The sequence below is a fragment of the Stylophora pistillata genome, chromosome 3 (genome assembly GCF_964205215.1).
Source record: "Stylophora pistillata chromosome 3, jaStyPist1.2, whole genome shotgun sequence".
NCBI lineage: Eukaryota > Metazoa > Cnidaria > Anthozoa > Scleractinia > Pocilloporidae > Stylophora > Stylophora pistillata.
Window position 1 is genome coordinate 45951262 of NC_142521.1, and position 14467 is coordinate 45965728.

The following is a 14467-nucleotide window of genomic DNA, read 5'->3' on the forward strand; positions in this document are numbered from 1 at the left end:
TAGCACAGCCAAGAGGAAGAGAGAAGCTCTTGGACGACCACAGAAAAGGAAATTTTTAATCGAACTCCGTTAGGAACATAGGAGTACCTTCATAGGAAGCGGCAGATACAAAAATGGAAAGAAATAGCGGACGGAGTTAACAGAGCTAGCGATGAAATAAATGCATCTTCAGGGAAGACAGAACTTGTTCATTATGTTTCATGTTGCCCTTCTGGATGGAAAAGAAATGTAATCTTCTCTGAAATGAAATATAGCACGAATGAATTCAAGAACAATTCTAAGTAAGTGCATTTTCTTACACTGAACGTTACAGATATGGAGCGATAGCTTTCCCTACTAACTAGACGCCACAAGCCACGCGCTTCTCTACCGGTATTGCGGAAAAAAGCGAAAATTTCTTTTGGTTATAAATGGTAAGACAATGTGACATAACGCTTCGAAGGTCTGGAATTTCATACTATAGAAGCCAAGCATGGCAGGATTCCGGGAGATTTCCTCAAACCAACGCTGATGTCTCGGATACAGCCAAACTCGGCGACGATTCCTTCAGCGGCGATTGAGAACACTCTGACGTCTGCGCAAAATCAACATCATGTCCGACAGAACTGACTTGGAAATTTTCGCACCATTAAATAGATATTCAATGGATGCCTCAGCCGTGAGAGAAATGAAACGAAACGAAAACAAAGAAAGAGAAGTGAGAAAATAAGAACGCGGTCCTCGAAATCTTCCATTTTGTTGGGTTATGTTATTTATATCAACTAAGTTTATCCACTTTACAACCCGGCCGCTCATAATATATAACCGGTCATGTCTCCTCAAACAAGTATTAACCGAGTTAAATTATTTAAAAATTTTAACCAGGTTTTTAAAAAATAAACCCGGTTAACTCTCTTAGTGCGGCCGCATCCAATTATCATTTAAATCAGTCTGCCGAGAGGTTTCTACTGGTAATTCATTTTTTCGTATTCTAGTATTTTTCCTGTTTTGGGAGATCAACGTTGATTTCTATTTATCATTACTTTTTAAAAACTCTTTTTAAAGGTGTTTGATTTTTTTTCATTTTTGCAACTGAAAATTTGCATTACATTGAAATGGATCCCAAGTAATCTGTAAAAAAACATACTAGCATAGAACGATATATGCCAAAACTCTGACAAAGGGGAATGGCGAGAGAAATATCTAAAATAGATTTTACGCAAAACGGTTACCATTTATTGTCTTGAAGTCATTTTGAATGAACTGGACTGGGCTGAATGAGAACCTTGAATTATTCTATTCTATTCTAAAATAATTATTGTTAAATGGAAAGAGGGAGCAAGAAAATAGAAAAAGAACAACTCAGAATCGAAATAAATCGAATAGATGATGATCATCAGCGAAGATTAATTATACACAGCACGTAATTAATTTAATAACTGAATCATACAAGTATGAAGCATGTTCCAGTGATTCGAGCTATACCAGAACAAAGAAATGATAATGATAATAATAATACCTTTCTCAATTTTTCCGTCGCAGGCCAGTAAATCGATTTTTTTCAAACAATTGGAGAGTCGCGAAAAAATTGAAATTCGTTTCGTGATGACAAGAACAACAAAGGGGAAGAAGATGACGAGTATTCTGCATACAAATATTTATTTCAGACTCCAATAACCATTTCCCTTAAATTTTTATTATTTTACTTTATAGCAAGCGAATAAGGGGGCAGGAACAGCATTAAGTGAGTCTGAAATAAAAGCAGTCAATTTTAACAGTTTTTTCCTTCTAAACAGTTACGAATTAATTTCAAATTTATTTAAACTTACTTTTAAAGCTAGTTGTAAATCTATTTTGGGTTTGAATCGTTACCTTTTGTTGACACTGCTCTATCTTAAGATCTCTTTTGTTCCTTATCTCTTTATTGAAATGCACAAACTGAAAACTTCTGTCGAATTAATTTACGGTGATCTTACTATGAAAAAACATTTGTTTCGGCGTCGACACAACTCGGACCGGATGACGGACAGGATCACAAATGGATCATTAACCGTAACTTGGGTCAGAGTACGGATCGGATCGTAGAATAAGATAAAAAGCTGGTTGAATGAGCATTTTGAAATAATATGTGCAATATGAATTTCCATTTCACGATAATAATTTTCAAAGACATGTTTTCGCATTAGACTGAAATACGATGAAAACAAGTCAGATCACTGAAGAACATGGGACGGTACATAAAATGGTTCTACGGCGCATTTACAGCGCAGCGCGTTTCAATTACAATGCTAGCGTTAAAAATCAGGTTAAAAAAAAGGGAAAACATGGATCACTTGTGAAATATCTTTACTCTGCGGAAGTGTACATCAGTTTGCAGTTTTCAAAATACTACGTACTTTATCGAAAAATAAAATTAAAAAATTGCAATTTCCTTGCTTGCGACTTTTTATCAACAGTCTTTATTATTTACATATCTGGCCTATCGTCCTGTGCAACCTGTAGCACCTGGCAACTGAGAGGAGAGGTATAACAAAAGCATAAAACGTAACCTTTTTGAGAATGATTCATGGAATGTATGGAAGTGTGGTTTGACAATGATGTCATTAGGTGTCATTTTTTTTCGAGAATAAGAGGACGCAATGGATGGCGCACGCGGGACAACTACACACAAAAAAAAAACCTGCAGTAAAAAATTTTGCTTTTCTTTTTTCGAGTCGGAACAAGACACTCATAATTCATCGATAACACGACTTCTCTCACTCTTTTCTTGTTTCCTTAAGTCTTTGCATCAAAGCCGTGTGAATGCAGATTCGGACGGGTTTTTTCCGAACCGACTCACTTCCATCCATCCATCATTACACACGTTGGCTTTTACTATGGTTTTCTTTGGGATTGCGCGCGTATAATCGAACGGGTCACATGATAAAATATTTTACGTGTCTTTGATATCGCCAATCAGCTGCTGACGCGTCACTCGTCTTTTGCGCCATTCTGTTGAAATCATGTCATACTAAAGTCGACTTTTCTTGTCCTTATTGGGTTGATTGTTATGATAAACAAATACTACAAGGTTGCTTGTAAATATGGAATTTCTCTTCTGATGTTGAACTGGATATGTCACTTGTTTGCTTCTCTTTCTCATGAGACATCGAGTTGATTTAAAACATAAAACCTTACTCGGAAAAAAGGAACTCCGAGTACTGCCAATAGGAGTCATTGACCACTCAGTGCCACCAAGCTATAGGATACTCGTGGTAGGCGAGGCCTTTTCATTAAGTTCTTCTTGACTTAACTTCCGGTATACTGCTAGGATAGGAATTTCGTATCAGTCGTGAAAAATTTAGGAAATAAAAGAATCTACAACCTCCATTGAAAATCTTATTAGCCTAAAAGCAGTCCAAAAGAAAAAAAAAACAGAATAAAATAGAATAAAGAATGAAAAAATAAAAAGAAAGAAAGTGATAACAATTCATTCTGGTCTTAATTGAGGATCTAATTCTGAAACAAATTTAGAAGAGTTAACAGTTCGCTTCGTATTCTTCCTGTTCGATGACTTCATTCTGAGTAGCCGCAGGAGCTTCGTTTGGGGCAATCCTTGCCTTCTCACTGTAGCAACACAGCAGTTTGCGAAATTCCCTTCGGAACTCACCATTTGTGAAAGCGTAAATAAAAGGATTTACTGTAGCACTCAAATAAAAGAAAAACATTGCTAGCATGGCATTAATTCTTGAGCTGGTTTCGGGGGAAAAACGAAACCAGAGGATTAATGCCCACATTGGTATCCAGCAACACAAAAATCCCGCGGCCACGAACAATAGCACTCGAATAATTTTAGTTTCTTTCACGGAGTTCCTCACTGCACCATTTTCAGTCCTGTTCTGTAGCGATGAGACTACATTCTTTTGATGCTCTTGGGTTTTGTGATATATCTTATAATAACTGTAAATACCGATACACAACGGTAAAATGAAAAGCAATCCCGTAGTGATACAGTAATGAACGATTTGACTCCCGATAGTTGGAAAACCCATTGCGCACACCGCGAAGCTTTGGACAAATTCGATTTTGATCCAATTTGTGACTCGGATAATAATCAGGTAAATTGCAAGGGAAAGCCACAAACAAATCAGCCATATCTTAGATCTGTTGGGCGAAAAAATCTTCTTGTAGTGATTCGTTTTCACAATTTTCATGTAACGGTTAAATGCTGTCAAACCAAGGGTTGCTGGCGTAACGTTAAAAGTGAACACATCCAAAAAACCTTGAATCTGGCATACAACGTCGCCAAAGTCCCATCTTCCAATGATCAGCGTTGCAGAAGCTAACTGCATATCTACTGTTGCACACAGCAGATCGCTGACTGCTATGGCAATGATATACAGGTTTACTGTTGATCGCAAGTTTGGATTTCTGTATGTTGCTATACAAAGCAGACTGTTTCCAGTGATGCTTATAATGCTCAGTGCAACACATACACTTGCTTCAATTACGACAACAGGTAAGCTTCGGCTTGCTACCTCTAAGCTTGACATCCTGTCTACAGAAGATTAATCAAAAATTGAAAATCAATGAGCATATGAATAAATAATTAAGTAAAAGATTGAATAAAACGATGAACAGATTCAGCAATAATCCTTGTTAACTACCTAAGTTCATTGCACCCACCTTCACCGCTCTCAGTTTTCGCGGCGTGTCGACGGACTGATTTTTTGCTATTCACTATTTATTCATCTATACATCATTTTGACTTCATATTTTTAACTTGCGTGACCCACCAGACTGACTATAAAATGAGACCGAGGGGTAGTTGAAATACTCGAACAAACATGGCCGTTAATTTCATCCACAGCGATTTAATCAAGCTCGAAAACAGAGGGATTTGATAAAAATATGCATATTTAAGGAGGTGTTAACAAATATTTAAGCTGGCGATATTTAATAATCATTTGGCTGGCAGTGGTTTCATTATTCGTACGTTTGTGCTCTTTAGATTGTATCGCATATACTGCGTTAGCTATACTGTAATGATGAACTGATCAAATCATTGTAAACTTCTTCAAGCAAAGCTCACTTTTTTGTTATTATGGACTGAAATGCACATTTCTAATCGAACATGTAGTTTATGGTCTGTCGCATGTCTAATTTGCATCACTAATTTTTTTTCCCAGAAAAATGGCTCATCCTCGGTGTAAAAACCTTTGAAGCTCATGAGTGACGTAAAACAAAGACAACAAAACATGATAAACAATGGCGTACATGAGATACAATGAATATATGAAGATCATATATAGCGTACAGCAAAACAATATATAGATCATATATAGCGTACAGCAAAACAATACCTCATGAAACAAAGAAAACCTCTTTAGGTTTTTACACCGAGGATGACCCAGAAAAATTTACTCCCTAGCTAAAGCGTCGTCGTCTCGTGGATTCATCGCTATCTCTCTTGGCGACAAAATGCTAGGATATATCGCCGATAATCGGAGGGAACCGAGATATTCGGCGATAATTGACTGTGTTATTTTTCACAATACTATAACAGCGTCGAAATATGACAATCTATTTTTGAACTAACTCTTGCTGTTAGTAAAACCTTAATCTCAGTACTGAAGGCGAGATACATACATAACTGGGGGTATACGCCATAAATTTCACAACATTTTAAAAAAAGTTTCTACTAAAAACAATCTCTTTCATAAATTGTCGTCTTATCTTACCTTCCTTTAAACAGTTTGCTTCAAATGGTCTTAATATATGTCCACTAGTAAAACTTAGTGTCAAAAGCGTTCCAAACCTGGGAAGGAAGAAAAATTTAAAACGATGTGTTGAATAATTTATTGTGTTGTGTATCTTACAAAGTGAGGGGTGACAGAGAAAGCTAGTTTCAATAAGTCTCTATCACGCTACCCCCACCGGATAATTGTTTCCTTAGGCTAGCGGCCAGAAGGCATTCGCGTATTCAACAACCGTTTATTTCAATATATTTAAGGTCTATCCATAGGATTTCTTATCAGCCTGCCCCCTCCCACTATGCCGACGGTTGAGAGCTAAATTAAGATGATCAGTTTTACCAAACCTATTAGTGAAAGATGGCAGAGTTTTCCCTTCTAAATTGTCATCAGCAGTTCGCACCAGTGGCAAAATTTTCTAATTATAACTCGCAATGGGGTTTGAATTGATGCGTGAACGAAGACGTATTGAACTAATCCAATCCTAACCCTAACCCTAATCCTAGCGCTAACCCTAGCCCTGGACCTACCCTAAACCTAACCCTTACCCGTGGCAAGATTGAGGTTTCCAGATGTGTGCAAATTAAAAAAAAACCATCGAAATTGATTAAAAATTTTCTGCAGATGCAAGCCAGGTTTATTTTTCAACGTGGTTTTTCCTTGTTCGACAATTTTAACAACTGTAGACTTTTTTAGCACATGCACGTGCTCGAGCATTGTCCATACCGCCAGAAGTAGTTCACAGAGGCGGATCAAGGAATTTTTGATTGGGGGGTCCAAACTTTGGTTCAGAAAGGACCGTTGGACTCCTTTTTTTACTTCTCCCCCACACCCCTCACACCCCCTCCCCCCCAGTCGCGGTTGCACGTTATAATTCCTTGGTTGCTTACCGTTTACTTGGATTCATTAAAAAAAACAGCGAGTTATAAAGTAATATGCAATCCTGTCGATGTAAGAGTTTCAGTCTCAAAGTTGTAAGCGTCAGGTCTGTTAGGGGGGTCCAGACCCCCCGGACCCTCCCCCTAGATCCCCCACTTGTTCATCAACGGAATTCTCATCGAAGAATGTTATTTTTTCTTTAGCGGCTATTTACACCATACTTCGCAGGGTCTCAGCAATTGTAATTGCTAGAAAAGAAGAACGAAAAAAAAAAACAAACAAAAAAAGCAAACAACAACAACAAAAAAAAAAAAGAAAACACTCGAATACTACAATTTGTAATTTTGACCTCAAGCATTTTATTGTCAACGATATTTCAACAATTTCATTTTCAATACAGATGTTCAAAGACAATTCTCTCCATTTGCATTTTTAATCAAGCTTACTTAGCATGGATAAAATAAGGTTTGATTTTTATAGGCAGAGAGACACTTTTGTTTATTTTATGAACTCAGGGTGGTCTTTTCAGATGCTTGATAGCAACCTGCTATCAGTAAGACTCCTGAAAACTATTGATTCCCGCCCGTCTCTCTCAAACCATTTTAGTAATTAAAATAAATTCGTAGCTGAGGACGACAGCTTAAGGAATTTTGCTTAGAATTTTTCCTTTAAATAGGAATTTTAGTCAAGTTCAGGAGAGCATGAAAACTGTGGTTTTAGGAGTCGCCTGTCAATTTCTTATAATTTACATATTATTATTACAGCATTAAAATTAATTCAACTTTTCACTTAACTTTCATTTTTTTTTTTTTAATTAGTTATCTATTTTTGTGAAGCATAAAACTGCTATGAATCTTGACTGAATAAAGTAATAAACAGACAACTACTCGAGGTGGCCACGTTACAGAACGGATTAGCAAGGTAACAACACACATGAGAACGAGTGCATTTTTCATGAAGCACAAGAGCAAAGTTGTAACGCGAGTGAAAATTAATAATAGCGGACACACTGTCAAAATTTCGTCTGCCTTGACTTTCTGTGATGCTTTTCTCATGTAAATTAGTAATAATAATAGCATGATTTCTCGTGCAGTTTGGTGTAAGTAAACAGTCGTAAATTTTTGGAGGACTCCAAAATGTACTCGTGCGTCAGCACCAAATTGCACAAGAAATCATGTTATTACCTATACAAAACACTAAAGACGTACACAGTCAGCTGGACAGACTGAGACATCCATCTTTAGTAATCGCTCCGAGTGGAACTGCGTCATTGTATTTAAACATCAGGTCATATTATGGAAAATTGGTTCATGGTCTTGTGCCAAAATGTGGGGGTATGTGGAATTTGGCGATGTTCCGGTTTTACGATTTCCCGATTTTTGGCGTTCTTGAACTAAAAATTCGTGGAATTCACGATTTTGGCAAGCAGTGCAAGGAATCCTTTGCAGGTGGTGGCTCGGTACTGAATCTTATAAAACCTCAGAAATCTTTTCCTTCTCCAGGGCACGAGTTAGTCTACGTTGTCCGATGGAAAGCTGTAACGCAGTGATGATCAAGAAGTGCTCGTAGGTCAAAGTGGTGCGCGGTCATACAGTACCAATGCTCTTGGCTAGATCTCCAGCCAGATTTCATAGTTATGAGGTTACTCTACGCGCTCCGCTCTAAAAACTATAACCAAGATGTGGGGTGAGAAATTTTCGCTTGCAAGGAACTGATACGACTTTTTGCAATATTTAAAATTTCACAGCAATTCCAAACCCTCGAGGATGACCTTCCAGACTTCGTTCGCGGGCGGCTTTAAACAAATCCCACAACACGAGGCCAGTATCATAATGTTATTTAATTTATTTTGTTCATGCTAACATTTTAATCAAGTCAAGTGCTCCCCGTTTTCACGTACATACGATTATAGAACCTGGCAATCTGATTTATATAGTCAATTCTTAGGCCATTCTGAACCGTTGCCTCAAGACAAAAGAAGAATGAAATCTGGTGTTACTAGGGTTAATTATCGTTCCCGGGTTTCTTGAAATTTCAAAAAGTCGCCATCTTCGATATCGTCTTTTGTCGAAGTGATTACTTGCAAAAAGAAAAAAATGTCCAGGCTTTAATTAATAAAATTTTCTGCTCAGCATTAAGAGGAATTTCATCAACGTTTTGAAATTGAATAATGCAGACAAATAAGCAAAGACACATATTCGAACAATTCAAAATAAGAGAGCAACAAGAAAAAAGAAAGGAAAACATTAACGTTTCCTTCAGGCCTTAAAGGATAATATTATTCTGATAAAAGTCTACAAGACTTAGAAGTTCGTTTCATGCCTTTCTTCATTCCCCAAAATCGTTTTCAGTAACAGAGCAGTTTTATGAAATTCCCTTCGGAACTCGCCATTCTTGAAAGTGTAAATAATTGGATTTACTGAGGCACTCAACTCGAACAGGAGAAATATTGGGAGCAAAATTGCAATTCTTGGGCAGGTTTCAGGGGAAAAGCGAAACCAGAGGACCATAGCCCACATTGGCATCCAGCAACACAAAAATCCCGCGCCCACGAAGAACTTCATTCGAGTAAGCTTTATTTCTTTCACTGAATTTCGTACTGTCCCATCGTCAGTGCTGTTCTGTAGTGATGGGACTACATTCTGTTGATGCTCGTGTGTTTTTTGACGGTAAGACAAAAAGCAATCCAACAGTGACGCAATAGTGAACGATTCGACTTTTACGAGTTGGATAAGTAAAGGCGCATACTGCGTAGCTTTGGATAAATTCAGTTTCTACCCAATTTGTGACTCGGACAATAAACAGGTAAAGGGCAAGGGAAAGCCACAAACCGCTCAGCCAAATCTTTGATCTGCGAAGTGAAAAAATCTTCTTGTAGTAGATGATCTTCACAATTTTAACGTAACGGTTAAACGCTGTCAAACCGAGGGTTGCTGGGGTCACGTAGCAAGTGAATACGCCAACAAAGCTTTGAATTTGGCATAACGTGTCGCCATAGTCCCACCTTCCAGTGATTAGCGTAGCAGCACGTAATAGCATTTCCATCGTTGCAAGGATCAGATCGCTGATTGCTAAAGCAATGATATACAGGTTGGTGGTTTGGGTTTCTGCATGCTGCTATACAAACCAGGCTCTTTCCAATGATGCTTGTGATGTTCAGTGCAACGCATTCGCTTGCCTCAATTATAACAACTGGCAAGCTTCGGCTTGATAACTCAAGGTTTGACATCTTGTCTACTTACAAACGATAAATTTATTATTGAATAGTGATATATAAATCAATTGATAGATATAAATGAAACTATTACTACCGTTATCCCTGTATATCTTTGAATAAACAGATTCATTTATTTATCAATAACCAGACAAGTACTTAAAAAATTTACGGCAAAAACGGTCCCTTTCAACTACCTATGTACATAGAGCACGTTTTCATGGATGGCGCCTAGTGTTTCTCATCAGTTCTCAAAGATATCAGCTGTTTCACTATTTTACTAATTTTTTTAACTCAAAATCTCTCTCACAAAAAAAGCTCGTTTGCAGATTACTTTAAGACTGACCACGGCTTCTTCTTTTCAAGTCTTACTTCTGAATCAGTTTAATGAGTTTCTATGTAATTTGTTTTTCGAAAGGGGATATTTTTTATGAAATTTAAATTGAGAGAAACTTTACTTAGACTGAAATGCGGGCTGTCTATGAATAGTAATTTTCGTCGCTCGTAGGACACATATGCCTTATCTGCACTTTGCATGACTGTCCCTCTTATCAGAGAAAATTAAATCCCCTTTGCCCCAGAAACTTATTTCCAAAGGTATATGGAAAACATAGGCAAAGTGAGAGGAAAAAAAGCAATCAGCAAAAGCAGGAGTAGCTTCAATAAATTAATATAGACAGTCAAAGAATGCATGTGGCTAGTCTGGTATAGCACAATTTTTGTAGAATTGAAAGGAACTAGAGGTGTTTAAGGAAGATAGAAGGTAGTAACGCAGAATATTTGTCGCACAAGAAAAATAGAAAACCTGCCGCATCCCACATATTTACGAGTACACTGTACCACAACTGGTAGGAAGATTCCAGAATGTTTCGTCGAATTGACGTTCAACTAATAATCAAATGATAACAAATAATCATATTTTACAATGATAATAATAATAACAATAGTAATATAATAACAATAATAATAATGATAATAATAATTTAAAGGGACTAGCTAGCACGAAAGCCCCATCGTTCCCCTATTCTCTAGGCTCCAAAAATAATTACCTAAGCTTTCTTTTTATTTCGCCTGTTGATTAGAAATATGTCTTTTACCAAGTTATTGCAGTTCAATTTGTTGAGACTGTTTTAGGATATTCCGTCAGTCTGCGGTTTAGTTGACCCTGGCGCTACTTGCCCTGGCTTAAATACTGGTAGCGAAATATTAATTTCTCGTTCAAGCCGTATGTTCTCTAAATTGCTGCAGGTAGAACCGAACCTTGGGTACAAGTCACAGACATTTGAATAAGAGCGACGCTTTTGATGCATGATAAGGGACCTTAAGCAAACCACGACAGCAACGAGGACTTGGCAAAACAAAAGATCAAATGGGCAAAACAATAGCTCAGCACGTGCGTTTTAAAACTTTGAACATTTCTCAGCCGTCCTCTGCAAAAAAAGAACGTGAAATCACAAAAATTGGCGTCGTCTGCAAATGGAAACCACTACGGCATTAATCTAATTTCCATTTGGAACTCAAAGATGTTTAAAAGCGTTATGCTTAAGTTGAGGTGTGGCGCCGTAAGAGACGGTAAACAAATGCAGCCAATTTCGAAATTCTAACTAAAAACAGATGGATAACGCTATCCACTGGATAAAACTCTACAATGGATAGCGCAGTACGTTTTGGTAACACTTTGAACAACCAGGCCCTGATTCTTATCATAGTTGTCGATATCATAACGATAGTTAGCATACTTCGAATCAAGTTTATCATCATTACTATTATAATTCAGAGTTGTTCCGCAGAAAGATCGAATAATTTGGAGTTTTTCCACTTTAATTGTGTCGACATATCAGATATCAGCGCCAACATCACCAGGAATCGGGGACATTTCGAGCCCGTTTCGAAATGTCAGCGGTATATCGTATTACAGACAATTCATTATGGCGGCGGTGGAAGTGAAGTGAACACGTAACTTTCTATTTTCGTAAAACTCCACCAGGGAAAGGCCTGGTACCTTTCTATCCCAGAAAGCCAAAGGAGACGTCAAAACAAGGAAAATGGCAGCCAAATTGTGCAGTTACTGGGACTTGTATCTTTCGCGTTCTTCCTTCCTAAACTTTGGGTTATTTAAAAATGGTGTATTAGGCTTTTGAGCTCTGTGAAAATACGAAGAGTTTCTCGAGGAAAATTTCTGGGCCAACATGTTCGACAGTTTACAAGCGATTTAGTTGAGCAAACTTCTTCAGAAGGCATATCGAACTACACAGTTGCGAATCTTACAAGGTTGTTCCAACGAAAAAAGAACTGTAACACCTAGTCGAAGCAGATTTTAAGAGTTTGTATGGGAAAATGGAGTCAGAATTATGAGTTTACTCGTATACCTTGAGAAAAGGTAGGCTTGAATTTGAATATTTCTTTTTCGTACTGATGGACACTTTAACCGATGCAGGCTGCATTTTCAAGTGCACAGCGAAAGAATATCCCATTCTTAGACAGCTATTTTGGAAAAACAATCTTTTCCCATGCATTTTCTCAAACTGTTTAGGCGCCATTTTGCTTGTAACACGAGAACCGCCTCCACCATATTGTCCCAAATTTCTGGCAATGATTTGTTTCGAATGTTTCTCCCACTAATTCGTTTTTCGGCCTGCTGGGGATGATGTTGATTTGCATAAGTCATAATACTAAAGCTGGTAATGGATTGGGCTTCCTTCAAGTCTGCGTCGCCAATGTTTTTTGTTGTTATTTTTTATATTTGAAAGTTTTCGATAGTGGTGCGTTTCTTTTACAGAACCGTTTCCTTGTTGATTTTGTTTCTCTCTCCTTTCACTTTTCGCAAATTGTCTGAAAGAGTTTCCCTCTTTTCATCAACTGAAAGTTATTGATGATTTTAAAAACAGAGAGTGAAGAAAAAAAGGCTTTCCATGCTTGGTTTCCAGCAGATACAGATCTCCGTAAGTGTATGCGGGCGTAAAATAATATTTTCTTACAAAAGTTTACGAAGGCTTATGACAAAAAAAAAGCATATCAAATGGTTTTACCATAAAACTGTTATCATTTTCTTCTTCAGTACAAGCAAGAGTCAAAAATTAACATCTTATACCTAAAAATCCTTTCCATCGAAGATATCAGCTGTAGCCGCCAGTTTACTCCGCTTGTTTTCAGTACTTTTCTCTTTTATTACAGATGTATTCCTGTCACGAGGGATGTTGATTTGCATATATTACATCTTTAAAGCCGACAACAGATCATAGGCTTCCTTCAATTTAATGTCGCCCGACTAAAGTTTTAGATAATTTTCATAATTCAAACGTAGAAGTTTCTATATTTTGTGAAAATATTTTTACAAAGACAAATAACAAGATAAACGATATCGAATTTAAATCAAAAGAGTTAGAAATGATGGCTTATGGCCCTAGTATTATACACGGAAATGTCAAAATATTTTGTTCCTCGCCCAAAACTCTATCTTGTTATCAAATTTAGGGTAAAAACGTAAAACCTTGAAAAAGGATGGTGTTTCTCATCAATTACCAAAATAATTCAAGGTTGAAAGCAATTTGTTAATAAATAATCTCCAAAGCCTACCATAACGCGGGCGACGTTCTCACATGAGACCTTGAGTTCTTGATAATCTTCCGGCAGTAAAACTCACAATCGAATAAAGGGGTGTGCATTGCAAAATTATATTACCATGTTTTAAGCCGTGCACAGCTGTTCAATAAGGAAATAGTAGATCGTGAGCTGAATAATAAAATGTATCCATATGCGTAAAGGATCGATTGACGTCTCTTTTATACTTTGTTTCTCAGCTGAATGAGAGGTGACAAGAAAAGCCTGACGCAATAAGTCTGAATCACGCGAGGACTAAAGGATGACTGTTGCTTACGGCTAGAGACTCGAATGGAGTTTATAATTCCAATCTCTAGCTCACCCTCCGATCGGTTAGGCAATTGCGTCGTTTAACATTTGTTTAAGTCATTCAATTAGATGACAGGCAGTTTACACGAGGTGATTTCGAGGAGGCCAGGTTTGGAAGGCGATTGACCCAGCGGTTTTCCATAGAAAGGAGCAAGAAACATGTTCTAAAGAAATTTGCATGATTCCGTCGTCTGATTTTAGGAAACAGTTTCATTTAATTTTTTCTGTTTCCATTACTGGTAAAGCTGCGTCAAATTTTAAAAATGTATCGCCTTTTCGATGGTTTTTGTGGTGCTAAGCCGAGCATAATCCTTCGTTGGGATCTTAAGAACACGCAACTTTACGCGTTTTGTGCAATAAATTTTGTAACGACATTCAAATGTAGTGCACTGCATACGAAATACTAAAATCCACTTCTCTAGTGCACTCTACAGGACTAAACAAACTTCGTAAAAAAAAAAATATTAAATAAGGAAAGAATACGAAAAAGAAAAAGAAATATGAAAAAAAAGAAGCTAACGAGCAGCTTGAGGTGACCGAAGACGCCATATGACTTACATGAAGTGATGGGTACTTACGAAGACCCAAGTTTTACTCTACTACTTTCGGATCCAGGCTCCGGTTCTCCTTTTATCGTTCCCCGTTCCCTGTTCCGGTTCTTTATTCTCCGTCCTCCGTTCCCCTTTCCCCATTCCATATTCTCCGTTCTCGGTTCTCGGTCTTCTGTTCTACGTTCCCTTTTCCTGTTCCTCTT

At 37.5% G+C, this 14467-nt stretch overlaps 2 protein-coding genes and 1 pseudogene across 3 annotated transcripts in view; all 3 read right to left on the reverse strand.

Annotated features, from left to right (window-relative positions):
* LOC148736404 (octopamine receptor beta-1R-like) overlaps positions 1-14467 on the reverse strand; it is a 59611-nt gene that overhangs the window by 2329 nt on the left and 42815 nt on the right. The window lies entirely within an intron of this gene.
* On the reverse strand, positions 2055-4512 carry LOC148736405 (D(1) dopamine receptor-like). Its single transcript, XM_088754692.1, has one exon. The coding sequence runs from the start codon at positions 4509-4511 to the stop codon at positions 3498-3500; it is 1014 nt and encodes a 337-aa protein (XP_088610818.1). The 5' UTR covers position 4512; the 3' UTR covers positions 2055-3497.
* LOC148736406 (octopamine receptor beta-1R-like) lies at positions 8684-13535 on the reverse strand (annotated as a pseudogene). Its single transcript, XR_015999496.1, has 2 exons — positions 13381-13535; positions 8684-9824 (listed from the first exon to the last, which is right to left on the reverse strand). The product of XR_015999496.1 is annotated as an octopamine receptor beta-1R-like (transcript).